The sequence below is a fragment of the Schistocerca serialis genome, chromosome 3 (assembly GCF_023864345.2).
Source record: "Schistocerca serialis cubense isolate TAMUIC-IGC-003099 chromosome 3, iqSchSeri2.2, whole genome shotgun sequence".
Taxonomy (NCBI): Eukaryota; Metazoa; Arthropoda; class Insecta; order Orthoptera; family Acrididae; genus Schistocerca; species Schistocerca serialis.
In genome coordinates, this window is record NC_064640.1 from 1,002,601,660 (window position 1) to 1,002,625,005 (window position 23,346).

Consider the following 23,346-nt stretch of genomic DNA (forward strand, 5'->3'; position numbering starts at 1 on the left):
TTATTGTACTCAGTAAACAGTCCATCTGTTAACACGTTCATTGCTGTATCAGCTTGTGCATATCTTATTGTCACATATTTGGGCCCCAAACGGGATTATCAAGACAGGGACAATTCAACAACAATGTAACAGATTAGTAGTACATGTGTAATTATGTGCTGGAGTGCTTGATACATATCTCTACTAAAGAAAAGCACAAAGCAAATTAACAAACTGCTTTTTATCACTCATCAGCATATGTGAAAGTAGTCTTGGTTTATATCTGAATGGCTCTCAGACATAATATATAAATTATATTAAATCAAACTACAAATTTTAGCATCTTATCTTACAAGTTCCTTTTACATGATGTTGTAGGATAGTAATGTAATACAGAAAATTATGTGTAATCTTGGATAATGAGAGCTACAGAAGTGTCTAGATGAAACAGAATGCAAGCAGTGGAAAGTGTATATCTGATAAAAATTTCTGAGTATTGGATACAGGACTAGTCAAGAGATGATTGTTCATTACTCATTTAATAAGAAGTGATGTGCCAAGATCAGCTAATCTTGTGAACAACGACTCCTTATTCAGTCCCAGATCTTCATGTTATATCAAGCCTTTGCCCCCCCCCCCCCCCCCCCTCAATATTCAATTAGTTTACATTACACTTTTCTTTTTGTTTACCCATGAAGTTTTACTTCCCTTCTCAGACAGCCATTGGCAATAATCCAACTATTAATCATCTCCAATTTTAACAGTACTTTGACATCTAATCAGTACTCTGTACCTCTTGTGCTGATGTTCCACTGATGGCACTATACATCATGTACCATGTAGAGTGTGTGTCTGTTGGACATAAAGTTATGAGTGACTTTTTCTTCTCATTTCCATGCCCCTATACTCTTCAATATTATTTTTGTGTAATTTTAAAGTGCTGTACCATCTTTTTCATGATTATAGTATGGATAAAAAAAAATTTTGTGTTTATATTGAAGCTTTCTCCTAATTTGACTGCAAGAGAGATTAAACTGAATGGAATGCATTGATATACTGGAATGAAATCTGTATTGTTCACCCTCACTGTGAAGCCAAATTTCAAAGAAATTGAATATAATATAGGTGCACATACATTAGATAAGAAACCATTTCATTCACCATAGCTGACCTAACCATATTAGACATTAAATAGCACATTCTCTGTCTGCTGTTTATTTGTACAATATGTACATGTTATTTTCTCAGGTTAATTATCATTTTTCTCTCCAGAATGATATGACTATCTATCTTACAAGATGCAGGTGACAGCCACATTTTGCAGCATGTTGTAGTGATATAATACTTAACATGGGAACATGTTATCAGCTAGTAATATGAAACTGATTCTCTTTTAAATCAGAATCTTTTCTCAAATTTCATTATTCATGAGTAACCTTTCGCCAAGATCCACTAGTACAAGTTCCTGGACCTCGCCACCACTCATTTATATCACGATATGCTTTGGCTGGGAAATCATCATGAAGGAGTGCACAAAGACGACAGAAGAAGTATGTGTTAATGAACTCTCCAGTGCCCTTCCAACGAAAATAAGAATTATACAGCTCATCATCTGTGTCAAGTTGATGTAAGTATGCTGCCAGTTCTTTAGCGGAGGCAAATTCATCAACATGGATGTAGGAACGCTCTGGAGCATTTCGTGCGTAGTCTTCAGGTCTTGCTCCCATAACTACAGGCAGAACATTCCTCCTGCAAAATAAAAGTAGAGAATTATGAATCTTTATCATGTCAACCATCCAGCACCTCACTCAAGCAATTATATACATCAAGTACAATGGCAGAGAGTCTTGCAATAAAATCAATTTGACAACTAGTTTCTTTACTTCACAGTGATATATTTGTGAACTGTAGTGTAAATGTTATTCTGAATTAATTACACATGATAATCAACAGGAGGAGTCAAAAGTGTTGATGTAGTTCATTAAAATAACTTGCATAACCATAGCTACATCTGTACTGTAACCTGCTCTTTTTTTGTTGTGTGTAGAAATTTTATATTGCAGACAAAATTCGAAATGCTACACATACCTACTATTGTATGGCAGCAAAACTTGGTAGATATTGAAATGTGTTATTGTGGAACTGATTTATGCTGGAAAAAATTAGTTCCAGTTTTGGCCACCAGGTGCAAATCTGGCGCCTACAGCATCTTGTCAATGTCTCTGGTGCTCATACTGAAAACACTGTGTAATAATAAAATCAACATTTTCCTTTCTCACTTCCTTGACCTTTTCCACCCATGTCCCATTCCTAACCCATTACATATGGAAGCATTTCTATATGTCTTCCTTGTGTTCACAGCACCAGATTTGCACCTAGTAGCCAAAACTAGAACTATTTTTATTTCAGCATAAAAGGGTTCCACATTAACACATCAGACTATCTACTCATTATCATATGACAGTTACAGCCCATACTCAACCTCTGTGAGTAGCTGCACTTTAATTACAACCACCCAGTATATATTAACAAAGGTTTTCAGTGTGACTTTAAAATGATGTATTAAACTTCAGTACTGCTGGAAAGATATACAGGATATAAAATAACTATGTATACAAATGTTTAGTGTTACTGGAGTATATAAAAAGAAACACTTTTGTTATGTGGTGCAAATAGCACAGGTGGACTGTTTCTTCGTTAGGGGCCCTTTAAGGGTTTCATGCTGCTCTTCCCTTAGGCTAATATTCAATGTTGTTTTGATCATTTTGTGTGTAACATATTGACACATGAATCTGATATGCAACACAATTACATCTTATTGCTGGAAAGGGTAAGTTGTCATTACTGGTAGCAATGTCCACGTCCCTGGATAAACAACTACATTATTAAGGTTTATGTTGTGTTGTGTTTACATAAAAGTTTATACCAGGCATGATGAGCCTTTGCTGACCTGTGAGTCTGATTCACAGTTACTTAAATTCATGGGCCACCGTGTCACGTGATGCGGCAGCAGTGCTGCTATTGTATAAAGTCAAAGCTATAGCATCTGTGACGTTAATCTTTATGGAGTAACACATCAATATCAATGGCACCTCTTTCCTGACACGCCAAGCCAACAAATTATGTCTCAAAACACACATTTTTGAGATTAGATCCATTCTTTTCATCCCTTCATCAGATGTATACATTTATTTATGCATCATGAACATTATATCTTTAGTTACAATGTTTTGCAGAAGTTGTCTTAAAAGCTTCCACTGAAAAATTATGCAACACTGTCAGTAAAGAAACAATGTTCACAACATGTAAATAACTGTAACCATCTGAAGATGGGTTGCCAGGCATCTTGAAATGTCATTATGGGAAAACACTGCTTATATACGTTCCTGGTTGCAGTTTATTCATTGAAAATCACATTCAGTTTCAACAGTTGCAATGTTCTAATACATTCTACAATGGACAAGAATTATTTACTAATGCTAATATGAGAAAGACTGGGAAAAAATACGTCAGTGGTGATAGGCAGTTCCAGTCGACAAGTAATTAAGTAACTTTGTGTATTTCTTCTGAAGGCCAGATTGAAACCATTGCAGGCCAGATGTGACCCATGGGCCATTGCTTGCCCACATGTTGTTTGTACTGATGTGTACAGGTTCTTTATGGCTGATTACACTCAGACCACGTAAGCTGACATACCGGATGATCAAAAAGTCAGTATAAATTCGAAAACTGAATAAATCACGGAATAATGTAGACAGAGAGGTACAAATTGACACACATGCTTGGAATGACATGGGGATTTATTAGAACGAAAAAAATACAAACGTTCAAGAAATGTCGACAGATAGCGCTTCATCTGATCAGAATAGCAATAATTAGCATAACAAAGTAAGACAAAGCAAAGATGATGTTCTTTACAGGAAATGCTCAATATGTCCACCATCATTCCGCAACAATAACTGTAGTCGAGGAATAATGTTGTGAACAGCACTGTAAAGCATGTCCGGAGTTATGGTGAGGCATTGACATCGGATGTTGTCTTTCAGCATCCCTAGAGATGTCGGTCTATCACGATACACTTGTGACTTCAGGTGACCCCAAAGCCAATAATCACACGGACTGAGGTCTGGGGACCTGGGAGGCCAAGCATGACAAATGTGATGGCTGAGCACACGATCATCACCAAACGACGCGCGCGAGAGATCTTTCACGTGTCTAGCAGTATAGGGTGGAGCACCATCCTGCATAAACATCGTACGTTACAGCAGGTGTTTATCAGCCAGGCTAGGGATCATGCGATTCTGTAACATATCGGTGTACCTCTCACCCGTCACGGTAGCAGTTACAAAACCAGAATCACGCATTTCCTCGAAGAAAAACAGCCCGATAACGGTAGATGTGGTAAATCCAACCCATACTGTGAGTTTCTCGTCATGCAATGGAGTTTCCACGACAGTTCTAGGATTTTCGGTAGCCCAAATTCTACAGTTGTGGGCGTTTACGGACCCTCGGAGCATAAAATGAGCTACATCGGTTCACAACATGTTACTCAACCAATCGTCATCTTCCGCCATCTTTTGAAACGCCCACACCGCAAATGCTCTCTGCTTCAGTAAATTGCCAGGTAACAGTTCATGATGCCGGTGGATTTTGTACAGATAGCATCAGAGGGTACGCCTAAGTGCCAACCAAACAGTAGTGTATGGAATGCCGGCGTGATGTGCGACAGCACGAGTACTGACTTCCCCGTACATAGATGAACTTGCTACAGTCTCCATTTCTTTCTGAACTGTCTCAGTAGTGTTACACCTTGTGCTCGGTTGGCCACTATGGGATCTATCGTCTTAACAACCTGTGGCTTCGAACTTTGAAATCATTCTCGCCACAGCTGCATTTGTCAACAGACCTTTACCCAATGTTAAAAAATATATTGGCTCAACTACTTTTTTATAGAAAACACTAAGATTGACGTGTTTCGGAAGTCAAGCTTCCATCATTAGAATAATAAAAAGTAAAAGAACCTGTTAAAACTCGCTAAAATGGAACATGCACCAGGCACAATACGTGGTTGAGCTGATATATTTTTTAACATTGACATTCACAACCACAACCTCTCATCCAGTATGGATAAAATCAAAGGATCTTTACCCATTCAAATCCCCTATAGCGATAGGATCGTAACGCTGAATTAGCACATTTCCCATTCTGATAATACAGCTTCACCAAAAGCACCTTTTCAGGTAATGTCAACATGCTGCAACTGCTGGCACATCTGATTCTCTCACTCATTACAGCTCCTTTTATACATGATTGTCATGCGCAGTCACTGACGTTTTGCTGTCCAGCGCCACCTGTCGGGCATTTTGTGAACTTTTTTTTTTGTTCTTATAAAACCCCATGTCATTCCAAGCATGTGTGTCAATTTTCACCTCTCCATCTACATTATTCCATGGTTCATTAAGTTTCCAAATTAATACTGACTTTTTGATCACCCGGTACATCTCATTTATGGGGAGAAATGATAGAACAGTCAAACAGCAAGGCACCTGCATGCAGAAAAATTTCCAGGGAGGAGGTTACCAAATCATATCACATTTCAAGGAATTAATGACATTGTTCATTGACATGGATCCCTTTGGCTAGACTAATGGGAAACTGGTAGATCTTGAAGTGTGCGAACTGTTCAGTTTGAGGAAGCTGTGTTACAACTAACTGAGGACAACCTCAGCACCAGTACACAATCCATTACCAAGGTGGTAATACCTCCAACACCAGTATGTGGACTGCCTTGTGTGAAACGGACATGCATCCACTCAGGTGTGAGGAGATACAAAACCTACCAGCTGATTACTTTCCCCAGCACATGAAGTTTTGCCAATGGCACCCATACCAACCAGTAAACATCACTGACTTCCAAATGTTCATTTTGTTTTCTACAAAGGCTGCTTTCACAAATGAAGGAATATTTAACAGCCACAATAGCCATGCCTGAGGTGACTCATGTATTCCACCATCAACAGATATTTTCCATAAATGTGTGGGGCGGTATTGTTCATGAACATCCAATTGGGGATGAATCTTCTCCCCAACATGCTTACTGGAGAAAATTACCATGTCTTTCTGCATTAAGTATTACCAGAAATGTTGGAGAATTTCCCACTATTAGTCAGCCAGTGATTATGATTCTAGAATAACAGGGCTGTACGACACAATGCACTTGATGTTAGAGGACATTTAGACAATGTTTTCCACAACTTTTGGACCCTGATCTGACTCTTATGGATTTTTTTTTTTCTTTTTTTTTTTTTTTGGGGGGTGGGGGGGGGGGGTGGGGGTGGAGCTTGTGGTGTCCCAACAGACACTCAAAAAGAGCTGTTTGTCCATGTGGCTGAAGCTGCACCCAAGATTCATGAAACATCTCTTTGTTTTGAGTGTGCTAGACAATCATTAGCACAAAGATACCAGTTGTGTGTTATTGTAAATGGACAACATTATCAGCAATGTCTCTAAAAGAATATTCTTCACATGGCAGTTTGAATACTTTCTCTGGACTTCACTATTGTCTAAACTTTCATGTACCCCTAGCAGAGAATGATTCCAGTTGTAGCTGCCAGAGATGGTGGTCATGTGTGCATGAGATGTGTTTGCTTTCATGAATGGATGTTTGTATGTTTCCTTTTCTGAAGGAGGCTTTGACTGAAAGCTAATGTGATTGTGTCTTTTTCATTGTGCATGTCTGCAACTCTACATGTCATCCTAATGGTGAGTAGCAATCTATCTTTTCCCTGTAACAGTGATATTCCAACATGGAATTTCCATTGTTTATTTTTACAATGGTCTCTTGTTTTGCTTGAGATAATGTTCTCATTGCTATATTTTGCAATAAAAGCACTCTTACAGGCTGCAGAGTGGCCTCACAGCAGCAGCCCATAGCTGATGTGCCTGCAGAACATTGCATACAACGCTATCAGTAGGTACTGTTCTGATATTATACTTTATAGTTTTACTCAAGAGGTAGAGGATCCATGGAAGTTTGGAACATGTTTAGTATGCTGTTGCCAGGTTAACTTGGTATCAATTAAAAAGCCTCATCAACTTCTGCATGTTTTTTGAATAATTTTCATCCTGTTAACAATGAACCAGGCCTTGGCCTCATTGAGTAGGACTATTGCTTGTTGAACAGCCTGATTTTATTTTATTTATTTTCGAGTTCCGTGGGTCCTTGACGCGCATCTATCACTATGATGTAGAATGTGTCAGGTTATTACAGTAATAGCCACATGTAGATGATCATGAGGCAACCAATTTAACATATATAAACAGATACATGAAAAAGGACATCCACATGTCAAATAATTCCACACCAAAATTCAGATAACAACACAGATAATAGTACAGTAATGACATAGATGACTGCATAAATAATAGTGCAGTAATGACATAGATGATTACATAAACAAATTTAAAGTAGGCCTAATTCATCTAAAAAATATTCTGCCAACAAGTGATATGCTAATCTCCATAATCAGTTCTATTAGAAATGCATGAAATTAAACACAAATTCAAGAAGTATTACACATTATCAAAGAATTCCTGTAAAGAATAGAAAGAATTATCCAAAAGATAAAGTTTTAGCTCTGTTTTGAGTTTAGTAAGATCCCCAATGATTGGCTCAATATGGACAGGAAGTTTATTGAGCACTTTTATGCTTGAATAATGTACTCCTTTCTGTACCATGCTGAGATTTTTTAAATTTTTGTGAAGATCATGTTTTCTTCTTGTATTGTGATCATTGTATGCACTATTTATGTTACAAATTGGATAATATTTGTTCACAAAGCACATTAGTGACAAGATGTATTGACAAGGCTTGGTGAGGATCCCCAGCTGTTTGAATAAATTTCTGCAAGAAGATCTAGGATGCACTCTACTCATAATCCTGATAACTCTCTTCTGTGCAACAAAGACTTTATTTGCTTGTGGTTGATTTCCCCAGAATATGATGCCATACGTCATGAGTGAATGGAAATAACCAACATATGCAGTTTTGATTGTTTCCATGTCACAAACAGATGCAGTTGAGCGAATGGCAAATGCTGCTGAATTCTGTCTTTTACGCAGGTCAGTGATGTGGACAGACCAGTTTAGTTTGTTATCAATATGTAAGCCCAGAAATTTGGAAGATACAACTTTCACTATTTCTTTGTCTCCACGTTTTAATTCAACATTTTCCAACTTTTTGTTTACTGTTTGAAACTGAATGAAATGTGTCTTACTAACTTTGAGGGACAGACCATTTGCAGTGAACCAATCTAGAACTTCTTGGAATACAGTGATTGCAATGTTCTCTAGACTGCAGTTGGGTACCTTGTCAATCATAATGGTTGTGTCATCTGCAAATAGGGTGAAGTGTGCTTCTTAGGTCACACACCATGAGAGGTCATTTACAAAGATTCAGAAAAGTAAGGGTCCAGGCACCGAGCCCTGTGGCACTCCACATTTTAATGTACCCCAATCAGAGTTGGCAGGTGCCTTTGCACAACTGTTGAATACTACTTTCTGATTTCTGTCATCTAGATATGGCTCAAACCACTTCCCTACTTTATCTTTCAAGCCATAATGCTCAGCTTGTCTTAGTAGAACCCTTTGATCTACACGGTCGAATACAATTGACAGATCACAAAAGATTCTAACTGGTGACATTTTCTTGTTTATTGATTCAAGGAGTTGGTTGACAAATGAGAAAATGGCTTGTTCAGTTGAGAACCTAGGAGAGTATATTTATTACCCATTTAGTGTTTCTCTTTTACATGATGTTTATAAGCACTAAATGTTTGTATATCATATAATTTACATATAAATGTATGTATGAAATGTGGTCCACACTTTTAAAGTACCAAAACCAGTTTAATTGCCTGACTTGAGTACTATATGACACAAAATCAGAAACAAATGAAATACTGCTTCTATTTAAATCACTGTTTCATATTGTAGCTCTGTGAAACTATTTTACTTCATACCATCCTCCATGACAGAAAGCTAAGAGGGGACTTAAAAAAGCGAGTTTCACATTATTATTGCAGGCCAGATAACTTTTATTGCATGCTGCACCACTCTTCAAAGTGACACCGTTACATTACACTGTTGTTCTACATAGACACAAAGACTCTGTAAGCGACAGTTAGAATGTTCTACCAATTGTTCAGTTGCTCAATGATGGAAATTTGCTCGTTGCCCCAGAGCCATCGGGAAACGAGTGTGTGAAAATTTTCTTCCTAGAAAAATCTCTTTCCCGTCAGATGTTCATTCATCTTGCCAAAAAGGTGCAAATCTCAAGGTGCAAGATCTTCCTCTCTTTCCAGTCAGCATCGCCCATGTCGTGGTCAAATTGTTGGCACCACTTCACAATGGCTAGACACAATATTGCATTTGGTCTATATATTGCCAGATTTTCATGATAAATCTGTGTCAAATATATGTCTTTTGCTCACAAGAATCATATTATTCTTCATACTAAAACTCTGGAGTAAATTTGCAGCTGCTGTACCATTTCACTCCCACACTGTGATGCACGTGTTATCCATACCGTAGCAGAATTGTGTCTGCACAAAGCGCAGAACATGTATTACTGTTGGGCAATGTGCCACTCTTGTTGCCCAATGGTGTTCATGTGGGATGACTTGTAACTTACTTCCTGAACTCCCTACATACTATTGTAGCAAGAACGGCAGATATGAGTAAAGCAAAAGTGCAGAACAGTGATCAGTTACTGTAAGTGCTTACAGGAAGAAACTGCCAGAAGGGATATGTAGTACTTGAGTGAGTACATATTATTTACTATAGGCTCATTAATCTCTGGCCTGAAAGAAATCCTCATCGAAAGATGCCATGAACACTGAAACCAAAACAAGATGGCAAATTGGGATTTTTTCTGTTCCTTTGTTACCAACACCCCAGCCAGATTAGATACAGTGATGTCAGTTAATGAATTGGTACTGACATTTATGTCTTAAATGGTGCCTAAAAGTCACGTATTTTCAACACATTCATCAAGTTCTTAGAGTACAAGAGGTAATACAGTAATTTCCTGAACTCAAAGTATGGGATGAGTATTTCATATGCTGTCAAAGGTAAATTCCTTCTCCTAATGAGAACCTTAATGCTGAAAGAGCTAAAGATTAGTCTGATGCTTTTCAGTCAGAATAAAGTGTTTACTTGTGATATGTGCCTCCTTCAAGTTTCCTTAAGTTCGGTCTGTGCCCACATTAAAACAAAAACAATATTTGTCATAGTCTTTAGACCATTATGACCATTTCTGATCACAGGTTCATCAACCACAACATTTAGTCAGGGAAAGTGAGGACAATGACAAATACTTTTGATAATTCCTGCTATCCGTTACGAGATACAGGATTGTGACCCCGTCCCAACTCTGGTCTATCCTTTCTGTAAAATGAAGAAGGATGATACCATCACATAATAACGACAGACTTCATAATTGTGGAGCCAGATAACCAGGCACATGTGTACCACTCTTTGCTCTAAACAGGAAGTGGATGAACGTGTAACCGAGCTGGGTAGTACAATGATTAAGACACTGACTTGCATTCAGGAGGAGGGGTAAAACCTGACGTACAGATTTAGGTTTCCGTTACAGATCAGAAAAGGAGCGAGTAGGAGCTGTTCCTCCAGTGCTAACGGGCTTCCTTCGTTCCCACTTTAATTTCGCGAGTATGACTGTGGCGCCGCGGTCGCTACATACTCGTCGACTCGTTCTCTCTTGCGGTAGCGTGCAGGAGTGTAAGGCTAGTCGTGACTGTCTTATTGTTAGTAAGAAAGAGGAGTACGCGATCTAGGCGAAATGACCTGCTGTCGGGATCAGATGGCCTCTAATGAAGCTGTGTTCTGTGAGACTGTGTGGGTATAAGTAGCAGTACAATTGCTGCAAAGTACTCTATTCCGTTAGAGGAGGAGCAATGTCTGCTATACGTTTCATGCAATAGTTCACGCTTTATAAGAAAAACATAAAAAATTCGTCCAGTGCAAAAAAGGTTGTATTCTACCTCCACCACTAGAAAACATACGTGCTACTTCAAATGAAAACTGGGTAAAGAGCATCACATTATATCCCTGAGACAAGAAGCGAGCTATTTCTGTATTCATTTGGTCATGGCAACTTGCGCTTTTGGGCTAACGGCGAGTTGTGTAGTTTGTCATTCATTTCTGCAATTTATTATAGTAATTAATCACCATTTAGAGACTGCACTTCATTCTCATGTCATGTTTTCTGGCACCATCTTTATAGATTCGGTGACGCCTCGAAAGTGTGTATATGTGAACGTAACTGTTAGACATTCTCTGAATAGATGTTAAATATTAAAATAAATTTACAGCAATCTTCGACAAAGTTTTACCTATATAAATATATGTGTAAACAGAAAAAATGTCACTGCTAACTGATCAGATATTATATTGGTATACAATAAATGTCTGTCTTTTAGGCTGGTCGGAAACTTTGTGACATTTCATCTTTCACTTTAGAATGACTATGAAACCGAAATCATGAATGTGTGAAATAAATGAATAATAATTTACATGTTAATGGCGGAAATTGTGTATGTAACGGGAACGCTGCGATTCCGTGGTTACACTTGTGAAATCTTGTGCTCGCTCTCCTTTCCGTGTGCGAGTTGAGTCCACTTGTGTACCCGACAACAGACTCGAGCCCGTTTTACACAAGCGACTCTCTGGTCAAAATCGACTACTCAGAGTTCGTGCACTTTTTATGCCTACTTGTAAATCAGCAACCAACCACGACGTGAGTGTGTCTGTGTCGTCAGTGATCCATAGACCGTGCCGAGTGAGAAGTTACAAATTTCCGAGTATGCTGCTCATCGCGCATGCGCTAAACGAGGAACTTTAGGTGCGTGTGCTTCAGGTAACGAGTGGACTGCGGCGGAAACTCATGAGTCGAGTCTGCGGACACACGCAGATGGCGAGTTTGGAGATGAAGTCACAGGACTCGCTGGTGAGTTTGACGCGAGTATACGGACCTCATTTCTGATCTCTAGCTTTTGCTAGTTTCACAGTATCAATTAAGGCAAATGCCAGGATAGTTTCATTGAGAAGGACAGGGACAATTTCCTTCCCCGCCTTTCGCCAATCCAAGCTTGCATTCTGTCATAATGACCTCATCATCAGTGAGATATCAAACCCAAATATTCATTTTTCTTGATTATGAACAGGTACTCTGATCTACAGGTCTAACGAGCGGAACTCTCCGGGCGAGCGGTTCTAGGCGCTTCAGTCCGGAACCACGCTGCTGCTACAGTTCGAATTCTGCCTCGGGCATTGATGTGTAGTTCTACGTCTAGGGGACTGATGACCTCAGATGTTAAGTCCCATAGTGCTTGGAGCCATTTGAACCATTTTTGGGGAACTCTCTCTATTCATGAATATGCCCCAAATTGGCTTACAAAGTGGCATTTGATTTGTTGAAAAGCCATTGTTATCCGTTAAACATACCTGAAAGAGATACATTCGGATGAGGTAGTGTCTGTAATGAGGCTGGATGCTATATTTTTATGTGGATTCACATACCAGTACACGAGGAACTTTAAGCGCGGTGGTCTGTAGGGATGGTCTTTTTATATCTCACCTCACTCGTGATGCTACATATTTCATATGAAGCTGACTTATCGTTTTGTACATTTCAGACAAGTTGTAAATAAATTATTTGCACAGTCGTCCCATGTATTCACACTTCCCCCTTCCTTGTGTTGCTCGAACTTGTGCTCTAATGACTTCATCTTCAGTTAGATGTAAATCCTCATCTTCCATCCTTTCTTCTTTTCGTCACACGTGCCACCTTTTTTGTTGCCTTTATTATTTGGTTTTACGTTTATTTGTGGAAACAATGTGCAGAACTATTCAGACAGATTGGAGCTCTAGTTCGTCGTTTCAGTATGTGTGATGAATTTTCGTCATATCTTCACTCTGTTAGTATTCATTTCCAGTAATTGCTGCGAATGTTTGTATAAGCCATGTGTTCATGGTCCCGACTAGTCTGGAATGTGATTTAATCACGGTAATTTGTACTAGCAGACTTTTTAGAACGGGGTAAGTAAGGGAATATCTATCAGTAGAACTTTTCAGGATTCAGAGTTACGTGTGGACATCCCACGGGAAGTGTTGCTGATCAGTCTTCGTGTCGACACGAGCACATTCCCAAACTCACGACAGTACAGTACAGTACATGCCCGAGGGTATTTCACACCAACAGTCCAGCGATTTTCTGTCCTATTCCATTCGCTTATCGAGCGAGAGGAAAACTACTGTATAAAGGGCGAACACGAGCGAAATTCAGAGATTTTCAGGAATGTTTTCTGAGTATTTTGGTATGACAAATCGGTGCACTGCGTTGGATCGTTCCAAAGTAATTTCAATTAAATTGTCCCCCCCCCCCCCATTTATCTTCGCATACGTATTACACTGAAAATAAGTGCACTACAGATGTCTAGTACTCAGTCATGAAGTTAGTGCACTTTTGCCTTTATTTGATACACGCAGTGACGTTACAGTAAAAAAGTACAACGGTGCCTAAGGAAAACACATCGCACTACCAGTTGTGCATATAGTATCAAGCCCGATTACCCGCAGACTCACGATGAGCCGACAGAAGTGCCCTTACCCCCACGTGCAATAATATTGTGGTCAACTAATACGATATGCGCTGCGTGTCTCGTTTGGATAATAGTCTTGTTCCGTTCACTCACGGTACCTGCTGTTAGCAACTGTAACCACTTTATGTGATTATGGAAGTAAGGTTCTGCCTTGTGCAGACACAAATTTGTGTTTGCTCAGGACAAAACCCATATTTGCGTAATTATGTATTAGTAAGCAAACGTGGATAAGAAGGGAGTTTCAACCACACGATGAATAAGCTACAACTTTACTCTCCGTCCTGAAGCTTGCACTAAGTATGGCTCGGTTGTGTCTAACGTTCGTATTTTAGTTTTACTGGTACGCTAAAGTGAACCACTGCAGTATGAATAAGCTTCTCACGAAGAGTTGGCCGATATGAATCCCGTCTATGGTTTCACTGAACGCTATAGAAGGGGGCACAGTACACTACAATGAGGTGACGGAAGTCATGGGATACCTCATAATATCGTGTCGGGCTTCCTTTCGGAGTGCAGCAACTCGACGTGGCATGAACTCAATATGCCGTTGGAAGTTCCATGGAAAAATATTGAGTCATGTTGCTCTACAGCCGTCCAGAATTGCGAAAGTGTTGTCGGTGCAGCATTTTGTGCACGAACTGACCACTCGATTATGTCCTATAAATGTTGGATCGGACTCATGTTGGGCGGTCTGAGTGGCCAAATCATTCGCTTGAGTTGTCCAGAATGTTCTTCAAACCAGTCGCGAACGACTGTAGGCTGGTGACATAGCGCATTGTCATCCAAAAAAATTTCCATCGTTGAGTGGCTATAAATCGTCTCCAAGCAGCCGAACGTAACAATTTTCAGTAAGTGATCGGTTCACTTGGACCAGAGGACCCAGTCCATTCCATGCAAACACAACCCACACCATTATGGAGCCACCACCAGCTTGCACAGTGCGTGGTTGACAATTTGGGTCCATGGCTTCGTGGGGTCTGCACCACACTCGAATCCTATAGTCAACTGTAATCAATTGAAATCGGGACTCATCTGACCAGCCCACTGTTTTCCAGTCGTCTAGGATCCAACCGAGATTGTGACGACCTCTGGAGAGGCGCTGCAAGCGATGTTGTGGTCGTAGCAAAGGGATTCGCGTCGGTCGTTTGCTGCCATAGTCCATTAATGCCAAATTTTTTCGCACTACCCTAACGGATACGTCCGTCGTATGTTGCACATTGATTTCTGAGGTTATTTCACGCAGTGTTTCTTGTCTGTTAGCAGTGAAAACTCTGCGCAAACGCCGCTGTCTCGGTAGGCCGTCGACCACTGCGTTGTCCGTGGTGAGAGATATTGCCTGAAATTTGGTATTCTCGGTACACTTTTGACACTGTGGACCTCAGAATTTATTGAATTTCCTAACGATTTCCGGAACTGACTGTCATATTCGTCTAGCTAAGACGCTTTCGCGTTGAAATTCTGTTAATTCCCGTCGAACGGCCATAATCACGCCGGAAACCTTTTCACATGAATCAAGTCAGTACAATAACAACTCCACCTATGCACTCTTCTTTCATACATTTTGTACGTCATGCTACGGCAATCTCTATACGTTCGTATCGGTATCCCGTAACTTCTGTCATCTCAGTATACACCAAAATACTTAGAAAATGGGACCGATGACCGTCGCAGTCTGGTCCCTTAAACCACCACAAACCAACCAACCAACTTAGAAAATATCCCTGAAGAACCTCTGAAGTGTTGTCAATGGAGATTAGGTTCACCCCGCATGTGCCTCTGTATACAACCCTGATCTCGCTTACCTTATTCTCATGATATCTACGCGAGATTTATGATGGCGGCAGCAGAACAGTCGCACAGCATTAATTTACCCAATAGGATTTTACGAGACACCGTCACTTTCTTGCTAAGAGTACTATTTAAGATCCCTGAGAAACTCTGTTACATTATGATATGGCCAATACCGACTTGCTACAGAGCTAACAGAGAATTTTTTAATTCGGTCCTTGTCTGTTGCCATGCTTACTTCACAAAATTTCAATACGGTGGAGAAGTAGTCGAGAACTGATCACACTAGCGTCTTATGTGAGGTTTCTGTACACATTCACTGCAGCTCCCCAGGACCCCTCCAATCAACCGAAGTCTTCATTTCGCCTTTCTTACTACCTGCAGACATTTAAGATGTTCTCCTCTAATCTTATAATCGGATACTATCGCATTATTTCCCTTTGTTGTAAGCACTGTCGTGTACTTATCCACTGGTGGATGATGATGATGATGATGATGATGATGATGATGATGATGATGATGATAGGCGCTTAACATCGTGGTCATCAGCGCCCGTACAGGTTCCTAATATTTCGATTTCCAGTCTCGGCACTGCTCGAATGATGATGAGGACAACACAAACACCCAGTCCCCGAGCGGAGAAAATCCCCGACCTGACCGGGAATCGACCCCGTGATCCAGAGGCAGCAACTCTAGCCACTAGGCCACGAGCTGCGGACTCCAGTGGTGGAGAGAGCTATCATACACCAAGTGGAAATTCTGTCCAAATCTTTCTGCTTTCCTTGACAGTCGTCCAACGACGTTCGTGTAGACAACAGCAATCTGACAGTGCTGCTGACATTACTTGGCTGTTTGATAAATCGTTTATGTATATTGAGAGCATTAACGCTTGTCTCGGAACACACTCGATGTTATTTTCGTTTCTGTTGAATGTGTGCCATCCAGTAGGCTTATAACGTACTGCTTTTTATTAGTCGAGTCATCCGCATATGCACAAAGATACTCAGTTTCATATTTTCAGTATTAATCAAGAATATGGTACTGACGAATGCTTTTTGAAAATGGAGGAAGACGTACTCTACCTATTCACTTACATCTGCTATTTGCAAGATATTTTGTGTGAATAAAGCAAACTTTTTCCTCACGAGTGGTTTTTTCCCTGCGAGTAGCTTCTTGTGCTTCATCAATGTGAAAATGTTGGAGCTTAAAATATGTTCTAGAACCTTACAACCGTTAACGATATAGGCCTGCAATTTTGTGCATCTTTCGTTTTGTCCGTTTACAAAACGGAAGTGACCTGCGTTATTTTCCAGTCATGTGGAACTATTCGTTGCGCTTGAGATTCTCAATAAACACGAACTAGGAAAGAATTTAATTCCGCAGCGTATTACATACAAAATCTTATAGGAATTATGTTCGGGCCTGGAGCTTTGTTCACTTTGAATAGTCCGAAGGAGGAAGAGGAGGAGATTAGTGTTTAACGTCCCGTCGACATCGAGATCATTAGGGACGGAGCACAAACTCGGATTAGGGAAGGATGGTGGAGGAAAGCGGCCGTGTCCTTTCTAAGGAACCATCCCGACATTTGCCTTAAGCGATTTAGGGAAAGCACGGAAAATCTAAATCTAGATGGCTGGACGCGCGTCTGAATCGTCGTCCTCAAGAATGAGAGTCCAGTGTGCTAACCATTGCGCGACCACGTTCAGTGAGTAGTCTGAACTGTTTGCAATGGCAGGGCTACCTGTTTCAATATGCAGTGTATGTAGTCAAACATTGGTAATGGCAGTACCCTCATGCATGAGTATAGACTGCGCAAAAGACTTATCACTTTTTGTAACCCTGTAATCGTCTCCCAAGTTTGCAATTTGGCTCAAAGATGCCTACACCCTTCCTCTGTAATGGTGCAAAAGCGTGGCGCCCTGAGACGTCACTCTCGGGCTCCGCGACGCTTCAAACAGCAATGTGTCGACACATGCGAAGAAAGGCCACAGCTCAGAACTTCACGTGTGCGTTTATGGTGTCACATTGGCACCAAATTTCACCACAATTCTGCCCAACGCCATCGTGGATGTGTCAGACGGTAGGAAGGTCGTCACAGCCCCTCTTATCCACATTTCACCCGTTATTTTGACGTCTCTGCGATGGAGGTCGAATCGCGACACCCAGCGTTGAAATCACGCCGTTTTCTTATGGGTGGCCAAGGAAAAAATTTCAGACAAAGATACACTACCGCTCAGAAACGAAACGAAAAACCATCAGGAGATGGCACAAAGGGCGTCAGTGAAAGCACCGTTTCTCTCAGGGCGTTGATTCCCGTACCCTAAACTAAGGACATCGTGATGCTGCAACACCGCTGAACGCGATCTAGCCCCTTTCGAGGGTAGTGCGACCGCAATGCTTGCTTTGGTATACAATGTGGAATCACTAGGTACCATTTAAAATCAATCGATGAAATTTGAACTTGATACGAAGCGGCAAAGGGTGTTTATGCTTTGATTTACACATGAATAAAATGGCAAAGGGTCCGTCTAAGACCCCCAGTTTGCCAACACCCTCAGTGCCACCCAAACACCTTTGTGTAGCATGTAAGAAATGTACCTGTCAAGTACTCCGACACCCATTCAGCTGAGTGGTGCCAGATTGTTGCTCCCACACCTGAGGACAGGAAACCCCACCTAAGGTGTGTCATAGGGGCTGCGTGCCCTCAGGTGCTAGAACAGCTCTGATCCACCACTCAGCTGAATCGATGTCTTAAGTCTCTCGAGGTACATTTTTAATGTTCTCAAAAACATGGGTGGCACCGACTGTGTTGCCGAACTGGGGCCTTTGAGGACCCTTCGCAATTGTATTCATGTACGTTTCAATGTTGCACCCGTCCATGATCATGCTACAGCTTGATCATACCACAGGAGGACGCGAAACGAGGGGGCTGAAAAAGTATAAACACCCTTTGCTACTTTGGATCACGTTCAAATTTCGTCCGTCGAATGATTTTGAACGCCCCCAAGTGGTTCCACCCTGTGTACAAGAGCAAAAATAGTGGTCGCATTACCTTCCAAGGGGGGTCAGATCACGTTCAGTGTGGTTGCAGCCCCACGATATCCTTAGCATACAATTGAATCGTCCGGGGGTGTCAGCAGTGTCGAACGTTGCCAAGAACATCGTCTTGTTGCTCATCGCACTGCGAGCTGTCGTTATCGACCGCGGAATGCGTGGAAATGAACGCCGCATGGGAAAGGATGGTTTCACTGACACCCTTTGTGCCACCTGCTGAGGGTTTTCCACGTGTATTCTGAGGTGCTGTGTATCTGAAATGTTTTCCTCGGCCAGATATAAGAAAACATCGTGATTTCAACACTGGACGTCGCGGTGTTGACCTCCACTGCAGAGGTGTCAAGAGAAGCTATGAGATGTGGGGATGGGGGATAGGGGAGTGACGACCTTCCCATCGTCTGATTAGTCCACACTGCTGTTGGACAAAATTTTGGTGAAATTTGGTGCCACTGCGGCAACATAAGCACACCCTTCACCTCACCTGAGCCTGCCCCCCGTAGCTGAGAGGTCAGCGCGCCGGACTATCAATCCAAAGGGCCCGGGTTCGATTACCGGCTGGGTCGGAGATTTTCTCCGCTCAGGGACTGGGTGTTGTGTTGTCCTAATCACAATCATTACATCCCCATAGACGTGCAAGTCGCCGAAGTGGCGTCAAATCGAAAGACTTGCACCAGGCGAACCGTCTACCCGACGGGAGGCCCTGGTCACACGACATTTCATTTTTTACCTGAACTTTCAGCTGTGGCCTTTTCTTCGCATGTCGCTGTTGCTGTTGGAAGTGTCGCCAAGCCCAGGGATGACATCGCAGGGAGCCACGCTTTTGCACCGTTGCAGAGAAAGGCAGTAGGCACCTTTGAGGAAAATTTCAGACTTATGCGTCACAATGGGAGACAATTACGGGGTTACTAAAAGTCATAAGTTCTTTTGCGCAGTGTATTTTTTTTTAAATGTAATAATAATGTTTGAGAGCTAATTGTTCAAGTGGCGCGTTTCCCACACGTTTAACAAATATATTTAACATTTTTTTACATTTTACACAAATACTGCGCGTTTAAAGCTGTTCTCTTCAGCTTGATAATGTTAGACTGTTTGCTGGACTGGGACTCAAATACAGATATCTGTATTTAGTGAGTAGTGCGCTTATTAATCGCGTCACTGACATGGTTTGACGAAGGTTTAACTTGCCATAGCCTTCTCCTAATTTTTCTGAAATTCACAGAATCTCTCCCATCCTGCTGTGGCATCTGCGCGGATTGGGGAGAACGGGAATTGGAGGTGGGAGAAAGATAGATACCGCCTATAGGAAAATTAAAAAGTCTTTTGGAGGAAAGAGAAGCAGCTGTACGAATATCAAGAGCTCAGATGGAAAACAAGTCCTAAGCAAAGAAGGGAAAGGTAAAAGGTGGAAGCAGTATACAGGGTCTTCAAAATAAGTGTCGAATACTTTGAGAGGTGGTAGTACTCATCGAAACAAGAAAAATGAGTACAATGTACTTTCTGAGATAAACACATGTTTATAGGAAGGGTTGCGGACATCAGCACAGTCATTACATTACAATGTGTCGGCAGGATATCATGGTGTCTTACTCACAGTACCCTACCAACCATCAGGCGGTCTGCAGTCAGTTGTGTGGTTAGAGTTGTGTTGTAGGCAACGTTAGTTTTCGTCGTGCTTGTGTGTTATTGTACAGCACTGTCTACCCTGAGTGCTTATAATTGTGTTTTACCCCATTCCAAACGCGGATTGACTTATGTGGTTACTGCTATTGTGCTGTTTGTACGTACAAATGGCGTAGTACATTTACGTCTTCTTTCTTTCATCACTTGTTAGCAGCAGAAGCCTTCTACTCGACAAGTGAAATGGCGGATACGATATTCTGCTGTGGTTTAAGAAATGGCCGTAGCTTGCGAACTTGTGCCCTCTGGGCTAGAAAATATCTGCAGCGCAGACTGGCCTCTGATAACCTGTTCGGCAGACTTCTCCAGCGTCTTTGGGTCACACATGCCCTTGCGCCTCATAAGACTGACTGTGGAAGGCCCCGCGCAGTCCTCACGTCTGACATCGAGGAGCGTGTGCTACGTTCGGTGAAAGAAACCCCTGGGACCAGTGTGCGACAATTAGCAGCAGCAGAAGGCGTGTTCTCTCTCTCTTATCTGGGGGTACCTAATGAGCAATTGCTGTATCCATATCATCTGCAGCGCGTTCAGGCCATAAGGCTACAGGATCATCATGGCAGACGACGGTTCTGTCAATGGCTGTTGCAGAGGTGTGCCGCAGATCCACTGTTCACATCCAATATTCTATTTACCGACGAGGCAGGGTTCACAAGAGGTGGTGTTGTGAATTTCCATAACCAGAATGTACGGGCAGATGTAAATCCCCAAGCAGTTCAAGAAAGAGGGAATCGACACCGATTCTCAATCAACGTATGGGCAGGCGTACTTGGCGATAGGTTAATAGGGCCATACGTGCTACCACAGAGGTTAACTGGGAGGGCGGGGGAGGGGGTACTATCTGGACTTTCTCATTAGCTTGTTGCCTACCTTGCTGAAGGCTGTGCCACTGGAGCAACAAATACAAATATGGGTCATGTATGATGGCAATTCAGCACACTTTCGTCACAATGTGCGCGAACAATTGGTGAAGACATTTCAGGACCACTGCGTTGGTCGGGAGGGGGGGGGGGGGGGGGGGAGGGCAAACTTGGCCTGCTCTTTCCCCATGCCTCAATCCCCTAGGCTTTCGGTTATGGAGCCACTTGAAGGAATTGGTCTACGCCACGCCAACCAACGCTGTGCGGACACTACAGGGTCGGGTCTTCAATGCGTGTCAGCAGGGACAACAACAATCGGGCATTCTTCACACGGTGCTTCATTCCTTACGCCGGAGGGGAGAGGGGTGCATTGTCATGAATTGACGCCACGTTGAACACCTCCGGTAAACATGTGTTCACCACAGAAAGTATGCATTTCCAGACCCATGTTTACTGGACTTATCTCAGAAAGTATGCATTTTCGGACCCATGTTTACTGGACTTATTTTACTTGTTTCGATGAGTACTACTACCTCTCAAAGTATTCGACCATTTTTTTAACACCCTGTATAGAGGGAGTATAAAAAGAAAATAAAGTAAGCCGGTATTATAGAAAGGGAATAGAGATTAGAAGAAGATGAGATGGGAGATATGATACTGCGAGAAGAATTTGACAGATCAGTGGAAGACCTAAGTCGAAACAACGCCCCCGAAGCAGACGACATTCCGTCAGAACTACTGATATCCTTGGGAGAGCCAACCATAACATAACTGTCCTAGCTGGTGTGCAAGCCAGACGATAGTTATGGGTCGAAGGGCATGAAAGATAACCAGTGTTTGAGAAGAGAATGAGACAGGATTGTAACCTGTCCCCGATGTTATTCAATCGGTACCTTGAGCAAGCACTGAAGGAAACCAAAGAAAAATGTGGAGAAGGAATTAAAGTTCAGAAATAAGAAATAAAAACTTTGAGGTTTACCGATGACATTGTAATTCTGTCGGAGATAGCAAAGCACCTGAAAGAGCAGTTGAGTAGAATGGACAGTGTCTTGAAAGGAGGATCTAAGATGAACAACAACAAAAGCAAAAGAAGGGTAATGAAATGTAGTCGAATTAAAACATTCTATGGTGAGGGAATTAGATTAGGAAACGACACATTAAAAGTAGCAGATGATTTCTGCTGTTTGGGCAGTAAAATAACGGATGATGGCCGAAGTAGGGAGGATACCAGATGTACATTAGCAGTGGGAAGAAAAGCGTGTCTGAAGAAGATAGATTTGTTAACATCGCAAATGGATTCAAATGTTAGGAATTTTTTTCTGAAGGTAGCATAGCATTTGGAGCGTAGCCTTGTATGGAAATGAAACTTGGGCCATAAACAGTTCAGGAAAGAAGAGAACAGAAGGTTCTGAAATGTGGTGCTACAGAAGAATGCTGAAGATTATATGCGAAGGTACTGTATAGCACTGGGGAGAAAAGAAGAAATTTTTGGCACATCTGCACTAAAAGAAGGTATAGTTTGACAGGACACGTTCTGAGATATCAAGGGACAACCAATTTAGTAATGGAGGGAAGTGCGAGTGTGTGATTTGGGGGGGGGGGGGGAGGGGGAGTAAATACTGCAGGGGGAGGCCAATACACACACAGTAAGCAGGTTCAAAACGGTGTAGATCGAGTAGTTGTTCGGAGATGAGGAGGCTTGCCCAGGATAGAGTAGCTTGGAGAGCTGCCTCAAACCAGCCTTCGTATTGAAGACGACAATAACAACAACAACAACAACAACAACAAAAACTCGTAAGAAAACTCGTACGAAGTAGGCGTTGGTACGAAAGCCCTCACATCGTCCTTAGTCAAACATGAATCAAGGAACACTTGATAAAGTAGGAGGGTGGTTTTGTTGTTGGTCCGAGCGGTGAAGTGAGCAGAAGAGGACACGGTACTGAAAAGGAGGTCACAGGCGGCGCTTGTATTTGCAGAGCAGTTTTTGGGCGGGCTGCAATATTGCGCTGCTGGGTCATCGACTGGCAGGCACGGGACGCGATCGTTACGAGCCAAAAGAAGAGCTAACTCGCTCGCTGCTGTGTAGTTGCATCCACTGTACGGCTCCGCTTTTCAGAGGACCACATCTCCTCTGATGGCCTGAATGCATTTCATAGCTACACAATACAGAACGCCCACGTAGAGCTGTTCCCCTCTCCTTTCGTTTCTTTCTTCTTCGTTTTGAGCGTTTCATAAACTTCAAGTCAAAGGTAACAAGAGCAGTGTACATGTTGGTAATGCACGTAAACTGTGCGATGCGGGACACGGTA

General features: G+C 41.9%; 1 protein-coding gene across 1 annotated transcript in view; it reads right to left on the reverse strand.

Annotated features, from left to right (window-relative positions):
• Positions 1 to 656: 656 nt before the first annotated feature.
• LOC126471363 (glycoprotein 3-alpha-L-fucosyltransferase A) overlaps positions 657 to 23,346 on the reverse strand; it is a 184,715-nt gene continuing 162,025 nt past the window's right edge. The window contains exon 4 of the mRNA XM_050099484.1: positions 657 to 1,728. Within this exon, the coding sequence (XP_049955441.1) occupies positions 1,401 to 1,728 (328 nt within the window). The 3' untranslated portion in view covers positions 657 to 1,400. The remainder of the gene's footprint in view (positions 1,729 to 23,346) is intronic.